Source organism: Psammomys obesus, unplaced genomic scaffold (assembly GCF_907164565.1).
Source record: "Psammomys obesus unplaced genomic scaffold, mPsaObe1.curated_primary_1811, whole genome shotgun sequence".
Lineage (NCBI taxonomy): Eukaryota > Metazoa > Chordata > Mammalia > Rodentia > Muridae > Psammomys > Psammomys obesus.
The window spans coordinates 17,265,617-17,274,179 of record NW_026596079.1 but is presented as its reverse complement, the minus strand read 5'-3'; the positions used below and the strand labels follow the sequence as shown (position 1 = coordinate 17,274,179).

The 8,563-nt window shown below is 41.4% G+C and overlaps 1 protein-coding gene across 3 annotated transcripts in view; it reads left to right on the top strand.

Moving 5' to 3' along the window:
* Positions 1 to 8,563, top strand: part of Nsmce2 (NSE2 (MMS21) homolog, SMC5-SMC6 complex SUMO ligase) — a 219,189-nt gene that overhangs the window by 202,292 nt on the left and 8,334 nt on the right. For all 3 annotated transcript variants that reach the window (XM_055626459.1, XM_055626458.1, XM_055626457.1), the window contains exons 5-6: positions 7,204 to 7,304; positions 7,935 to 8,041. In XM_055626459.1, the coding sequence (XP_055482434.1) occupies positions 7,204 to 7,304; positions 7,935 to 8,041 (208 nt within the window). The remainder of the gene's footprint in view (positions 1 to 7,203; positions 7,305 to 7,934; positions 8,042 to 8,563) is intronic.

The window sequence follows — 8,563 nt, the reverse complement described above, 5'->3', positions numbered from 1 at the left end:
AAGAAGAAGAAGAAGAAGAAGAAGAAGAAGAAGAAGAAGAAGAAGAAGAAGAAGAAGAAGAAGAAGAAGAAGAAGAAGAAGAAGGCGGCCGCCTCCCAGGGATTTCCACAGTACATGGCATAACAAATTACAATATAACCCCTCATATTGAAGCTGGACAAGGCAACCCAGTAGGGATAAAAGGGTCCCAAGTGCAGGCAAAAGAGTCAGAGATACCCCCCCCATTCCTTTTGTGAGGGGTCCCACAAGAACACCAAGCTCCACAACCATACACTTGGTGACTTTGCCATTCCTGTGAGATTTGTGCCACATAAGAAATCTTCTGCTCCATGGGCCCTATCTGAATATGATGCACATCTTAATTCTGAAAAACTCTTCAACAACAGGCCCTGTTGACACAGGAAATACTGGAGTCAGGACTGGGTTCCCTCTAAAATGGAAATGGCAGCCTAGCCCACTTAAGAATAGACAACCAGTCCCAAGAAATTGAGGTACAGAATTAGGTGCCCCAAAGTCATAGGAGGGCCCTCATCTCTGTTCCTCCCCACACACACCTCTTACTTCCAATCAAAGGGTTTGACCCACTGTCCGGCACTTTCTCATTAGGATCTGAGGCTCACTGTCCAGGTAGATCCCCCTAAGGCCCAGGCATAGCTAGTAGAAAGACAGACTTGAAACTGTGGAGTTTCAGACTTGGAATCAGTGAGATTTGGGAGGCTCCTACATCTTCTGAGCAACATCTTACCCTTTCTAAATATGCTGTCCCAGAATAGTGCAAGTGAAATTCCAGCAGGCAGCAAATATTTGTACAGCATTTCCTCCGAACACTACTATTTTTGAGAGAAAAGTGCTTTTAGAAAATGTTCGGGTCTAATTGAAAAAGTACATAGCACTCAACATTTATTCCCCACTAGCATAAAACTGTCTAACTAGTAGCCAAATTTGGGATGCCTGAAGACAGACAAGTGACTAATGCTAGGGCTGTGTGTGGCCAGAACCAAATGTATTTTGTGACCACAAGACCATGTCTGGATTCTCCTTTGTAATTACCACACAGCCAACTGTAATTGTAAAACTTATATTTACTTCCTGCCTTTGACATGTAGTTCAGGGTCCAGGGCTGCATCCAGACCTACAATGAAGTGCTTTCTTATTTGACTACAGTGTGTAAAATTATTGCGTGAGAAGGTGTGTGTTTGTGTCCATGTCTGTTAAATATTCAAGTATAATCTGGTGCCTTATTGGATGACGCACTTTACCAATCTAATGTTTATTGAACAACTACTATCTGCCAAGAACTATTTTAGACTCTAGGAACCAGAGTAAGACCGCAAAGGCCTTGTCTTCCTGGAAGAGATGAAGGAGCTGGGAAGGAGGAAGGGAGACAGGCAAGAATGCAGAACATATGGGTGTGTGCCCAGCAGAACACTATTGCAGTGCTAGGCATCAGAGGCTTCTTCAGCTTGGTACCTCAGAAAAGGCCTCTCCAAGATGACATTTAAATTGACATTTTAAATGACAAGAAAGAGTGGAACAAGCAAAGGGCAAGAAGAACATTCCCAGCAGATTAATGGAAGACCCAAAAACAGGAAGGAATTTACCATGCTCCCAAAACACAGCAAAGGCCAGAGGGCTTGAATGTGGCAGGTGATGGGCGGCTGGTGATGGTAAGGTTGCAGGGCATGGTTACACATGTGATCGTGTATGCTGTGCATTGTGGCCCTTGCCGAGTCGGACATCAGCCAGGAGGATCTACAGCTGTCTAGGCAGGAGATGGTCATGGCTTGGACTAAGATATAGTAGAGATCCAGGCCAAGGGCCGACGTTGGGAGTATGGGTTAAGCCCAGCATCAGAGAAGTTGCCAGTGAACTGAATGTGAGGAATGAAAGAAACAATATTCAGAATGAATTATGTAGGTTCACCTTTGAGTTGCTGGATGGCAGTGAAGGGGATGAGAAAGACCAAAGGCTTCAGCATTAGCAGTCAAAACTGACTAATCACAACCCCACATCCTGGTCTACTCAGTGCCCACTTTGCCATGTCCTCAATTGCAAGTGTCACTAGGACATATTTAACTTTGGAAATATTGCTTCAAACACTTCCATCATTTCTACTTGCATTGGAGTTCATTTTATGTCATCAAGGAAGGAAGGAAACAAGAAAATATATATATATATATATATATATATATATATATATATATATATATATTCAGGTTTTAGAAAGGTGGTTCATTGGTTAAGGGCATTATTTCTCCAGAGAACCTGAGCTGGGACCCTACACCCATATCAGAGAACCACAACTGCCTGTAACTCCAGCTCTACACAATCTGAAGGCACACATATACATGTGGCATATGCTCACGCATATCCAATAAATAATAAATATATAGATAAAATTCAGGGCTTAGCCCAGCACCACATACACTGGGCATAGTTGGTACATAACTGTAATCCCGTCCCTCAGGAGGTAGAGGCAAGAAATCAAAAGTTCAGAGTCATCCTTGGCTACATAGGAAATTTGGGACCATCCTCCAATATATAAGATTTTGTCTTAGAAGTGGGAATGGGTAAAAACATTAACCAACCAACAATATTTGATTATCTAATGCCTACCCTGCTACATCCCTTCACTGTAATCTTAATTTCTATCCAGGCTTTTCTCCTCAACATAGTGCTTGGTCCCTGAGCCCAGGCATCTAGATGGAGGGTAGAGGTTCTGTGACCTGCCCTTTGGTTAGAAGCTAATAGCTATATATACATCTAACAACAGATTGTCTGTATGTCTTCCAGCCATCCCAAGGTATCCATGAGGGGTTATCTCTGGGACCCGTGCAGATACTAAATTTCATGGATATTCAAATCCTTTAGACACAACGGTGTTTGCATAGAACACACACCTTCTTACAGTTTTGACGTCATCTCCGGGTTAGTCACCATACCCAATTTGGTGTAAATGATATGTAAAGAGGAATATACTATTTGGGGACTAATAACAAGAAGAAAAGGTCTGTGCGTGTTTGGTATAGACATAGTTGCTTTTTAAACATTTTTTCATCTATTCCTGGCTTAATGCATGTATGCAGAACCCAGGAGTGTAGAGAACAAGACTTCTCATTTGCTTTCTTACCTATATGTAATCCGGGATATTTTGTGATTCCTTCATAAAGATGACATTGACTTAATCTAATTGCTCCTTTATTATAGATCTAGTTTCTACCATTGCCTTGAAAATATGAGTCTTAAAACTTATTCTTGTCTATATATTAAATGACAGTTATTCTTCGTGAGTAATATGTGAGCATGAAATGAAATAGTATGAAGTTAACAGAGCAGTCTTTAGTAAGTGAGCTCTCATTAGCATTAATGAGACCCTTTGGTGATGGACTCTAGAAACAGCACACTTTGCAATGCTCAAATGATCCAGCTCCAGAACATGGAGCGGCAGGCCTCCTGTGAGCACCTTAGCCAGTTTTAAACAGAATCTGCGCTTTGTTAGCTCCTGGTGTTCTCAGATAAACGAGACTTCAGGGAGTGGCTAATGCCACTTTTAAAAGGTCTGTGGTTCCAGAAGATCTGTATCTTCCTTTGCAGACAGCCTTTTACCACATACACCATACAGTTTTGTCCTCAGGATCAGGTAAACCACCGTAAGTGATATTTATTGCCAGATGCGACCTTTCCTGAGCACCTTGTAGAATCCCAGCATTAATGTCACTTTCTATAAATACAGGTGTAGGGTGAGGAAATGCTCTCTTTAGAGAAGTGTCGCTACTGCAATCTTTCCCCTTTTAGACTCTCGGTCTGTGGGCTATTACTCACTGTTGGCATTCACCCTTCTTTCTTTTGTTACCTCCCTTTTCGTGATCTCTGCCATTAGTTCCCCACTCAGCCCTCCCTAGTGGTTGGCATTGCCTTTGAGTTGTGCTTTCTTGCTTCCTCTACCTTTTGAAATTTAAAAATAGAAAATAACCAACAAACCCACAGTCTTTCACATGGGCTGAACTCTGTTATACATCTAACAGATTTTCCGGTGAATTCCGCACTGTAATATTTATAGTCAGAATCTGAGCTGTCAGCTCAGAGTTAGCTCTTTTAAGAAATGCACAAGAAGCTGCTTTTATTTTGACACAAAATCAAGACTAGGATGTAGCAGCCCAGAGTGGGAAGCTTTGGAAAGTGGATCCCAGAGACAGAATAACTCCAGCCTGCCCCTTACCTTTTTACACGACTTGCCCAGTTTCCTGAGTCGCTAGTTGATAAAGGATCCTTTAAGGAGTCTGACTCTCATACCATGAATGTCAAGCCCAGGGCTCAGAAAGCATGCAGCCCTTCATAGGTGTGAGCACTGTTTGCAGAAGCCCCACCCCCACATCACAGTAAACATGCCAAAATGTGGCACCTTTCATAATAAATGCCATTTTATTGCTGACAGGATTTTTTAAAACTGTTTTTGCAATTTTACTTTGGAAATAGAGTAGCTGCAAATAACTGATTTGTCATTGACTGTTAGTTTCTCAGCAATTATCTTTGCATACGTGGGAATCTTTATTAGATTAAATAATAAAGCCATCCTGTATCTTGATTCCAAATGAAATATTGTTAGTTACTAAATAAGCAGTTAGTGAGGATAGGCAAATATACAATTTGTAGGCCTTTAAAGTGGTTTTAATGTGACAGCTAGTTTGCTTAGAATAAAGGATTAAACACTGCTGATCTGTAGCACCTGAGGCCAGAAGTGCCCCTGATTTGGGATTTAGGGTACTTGGATAGACAACAGCAGTTGAGCATTCCTAATACACATATCTGAAATCATGAACATTCTAAAATCTGAACTTTGAAGGCGTTGTGTTGACACTAAAAGGTCTCCAATTGTGAGACAGAGATGCCTACTGGTAAATGTCTCCAGGGCCTCAGATAACTTTCCAGATCCTTGAAAAGGTATAAAGTCACAGGCACTGCAGTGTATCTCTCAGAAGCTCTGCTTGGGAGTCCAGCATATTCATGCTCACCTTCTTGGGGAATAAACACTGTGTTAGGCTCATGAAGCTGAAGCTGCCATACAAGTAAAGAAAGAGGTCCAATAGAGAAAAGGCATACCTCTAAAAGAGCAGTTGGGGCAGTCTCTGGCCTCCAACCATTCATTTGCCAGATGACCTTGAACAAAAAAATCCATGCCTTTGTCCTGCCTTAGTAGTATCTTTTTAGCTGGCAGACAGATAGACAGACACTCCATCCTGCCTGAGAGGAGGCCCAGAGTAATTCTGTAACACAAAGGTTGGCACAACTCTCTGACCCAGACTCAAGGGTCTCTCTTGTACACTGTGACAGAAAGGCAGTCTTAGATCTACCAAATGAAAGAAGGAAGAAAAGAAAGAAGAGGAAGAAGGCTGGGCATGATGGTGCACACCTTTAATCCCAGTACTCGGGAGGCAGAGGCAGGCAGATCTCTGAGTTTGAGGCCAGCCTGGTCTACAAAGGGATTTCAGGACAGCAAGGGCTACACAAAGAAACCCTGTCTCAAAAGAAAAAAAAAAAAAGGAGGAAAGAAGAAGCCATCAACACACAGTTGACAAGTATAGGCTAAATATTTCTTACCCAGAATGCATGGAACCAGTGTTTCAGGAATTTTAAAGCATGTGCAAATACATAATGAGATAGCTTGAGGATAGGGTATAATTCAAGCAGAATCTTTACTTAGATCCCATACAGTTTCTACACATAGCTTGAAGGCAACTTTATACAGTATACTAGATAAATGAAAGTCATCACCAGAAAATAGCCACTTGAGCTGAGACAAACTCTGGTTTCATACAGTATTTTAAATAATTGCATCCATGAAGCAAAGTTTCACAGTGCCGTTGTCCATGTCTGGTGTTGTGTCTGTATGCAAAAATGTAAGTTTTGGGAAATTGGCAGATGCCAGACGTTCAGCTTAGGGAGACTCAGCCTATAGCCCTTCTTCAAAAACAAACTCCCATTCAGAAGCTACCTGTCACCTGTGTTTTCCTCAGTAAAGGACGTGTGTGACAGGTTGAAAAGAAGGGCATTTTTGGAAGCAGATGGCCCTGTGTCCGCAGCCTCACACTCACTGCTCAGCAGTTCTTAGTTCAGGCCAGGAGCTTCAGGGTGTCCTCCAGGTCAGCTGTCTTCACTACAGCAATATGACGTCATTTGCCTTTTCCCATGTGCTCTTTGAGGCTCCCCAACATGATATTGTGAGGGTTAGATGCCAGAAAGATTTCGAAATCTAGCTGGCTCTAGAAGCCAAACATCTAAGATATTTACAAAGCCAGAAAACAGTGCCATTCTCCTTACTTTGTTTTTTTTTTTTTTTGTTTTTTTTTTTTTTCTGGGAAATATAATCACTTTAAAATTTTTAAACATTATTTATATGAGCAGGGTATGATGATTCATGACTTTAATTTAGCACTTGGGAGCAGAGACAGGTGAATCTATGTGAGTTCAAGGCTGGCCTGGTCTATAAAGTGAGTTCCAGGACAGCTCCAGCTATTATACAGAGAACCTCTGTCTCAAAAAAAATTTTTTTAATTAAAAAATATTATATAATGGGAGCAATGTAATGAGAGTATTGGTATTATCTTTAAATGAAGTAATAAATATATTTTTTAATCCTCTAGTCTTAATATCTACTATGGTAAATACTGATAAATGCAACCCATGTTTTTAAAAAGTTCCTAGAGTTCACAGTAATTTCTCAGACCTCAAAGAAATTCAAATCATATACCCCAAAGTTTCACTGTTTCTGTACTGCCCATAAGAAGGTCCTGTCTAATGATTGTTTTCTTGAGCCAGGAGCCATGTTGTTTTGTTTATTTGTTTGTTTTCTCCATTTGTCTTGCCAACAAAGCTATGAAACAGACTTAAACAGGGCACCTTGCTAGCCCAAAGCCTGTAACTGTAGTCTCTTACAGATTAATTATCTAAACTTTTCTACTTTCCTTTATTTACTCTTTTTATTTTATTTAAACTTTTTTATTTTACTGCTCTGGGCCTTGGGTTTCTTATCAAAATGGACAACTGGGGACGTTGGGATTCTCTTAAAAACAGAGTTCATAATACCCACCCATCCAAAGTGCCTCACTCAGGGACTGAGGTCAAATAGGCCCTAAGGAACTTCCTGCCCTACCTTCCTCATGCTGCTGGGCCAAGAAAGCTCACTAGCCCCTTTTCTTCCTATAGATGGTATGCATGCAGACAGAGAGAATGATGGGACAGAAGGAGTTGACGAAGATATGATTGTAACCCAGAGCCAGACCAATTTCATCTGCCCCATAACACAGGTATGGCTTCCTTTTTCCCTCAAAGAAAATGTTGAAGATGCTATCTTTTTTCCATTGAATGGTTTTGGTATCTTTGTCAAAGATAAAATGTCCATAAGTGTGTGGGTTTATTTCTGGATCTTCTATTCGATTGCATTGATATACCAGCCCGTTTCTATGCCAGTACCATGCAGTTTTTATTGCTGTTGCTCTATAGTACAGCTTGAGATCAGGGATGGAGATACCTCCAGAAGATCTTTTATTGTAGAGGATTGTTTTAGCAATTCTTGGTTTCTTGTTATTCCATATAAAACTGAGAATAATTAGATTAGACTCATAGAGGTAGAAGGGTTCCCGTTTGCTTTCTGATATCCTCCTACTGGGAAGGAGGAAGCAAAGAAAGAAAAGTGACGAGATTAAATTGTATGCTTGGAAGGTTAGTGGCTAAAAAGCACTTTCATTCAATCATATACTTTAGGACCTAGGAGTAAAGTCATAGCCCAGAAGCCAAGTGAAGTTAGAGCCACTGTAGCCCAAATTTCCTGATCTCAAAGCTAACACTTAAAGCCTTGAGGATGAAAAGTTAGCCTCTGGGGGACTAGAAAGTGCATGGTTATTATTCCTGAAAGCCTACTGTCTCCTTAATCATAGCTGGAAATGAAGAAACCAGTGAAAAATAAAATGTGTGGCCACACATATGAAGAGGAAGCCATTGTCCGCATGATCGAATCCAAACACAAGAGGAAGAAGAAGGCTTGGTAAGTGGGGTGCTGGAAGAAGCCCAGCACCCAGGTGGTCCTCAGTGCATGCCAGAGAAAGTGCTCATACTCTCGCCTAGTTATGGCTCTGCCCAGACTGTCAACTGGGAACTGGCTTTCTGGGAAGAACAGTGTGCAGAAGACACTGAAGGCACTCCAGCTATGCCATCAACACAGAGGAAAGACTGTTTCCATCAACACAGAGGAAAGGGACTATAGCATTAGATTACAGGAGTCTAGTGAGTGTATGTTGTTTAAAAGGTAGCCAGGGACTAGCTCCATTTGTAGAGTGTTCACCTAGTATGCAGGAAGTCTTGCTTTCTGTCCAAGGCAGCACACATTAGGTATGGACACACATGCGCGTAACGCAGCAGTGCGGTAAAGACAGGAGGATGAGACATGAGCGGTCCTCCTCAGCCACACAGAGTTTGAGGCCAGCCTGGGCTACAAGAGACTGACACTCTGTCTCTCTGTTTATCTATCTATCTATCTATCTATCTATCTATCTATCTATCTATCTAT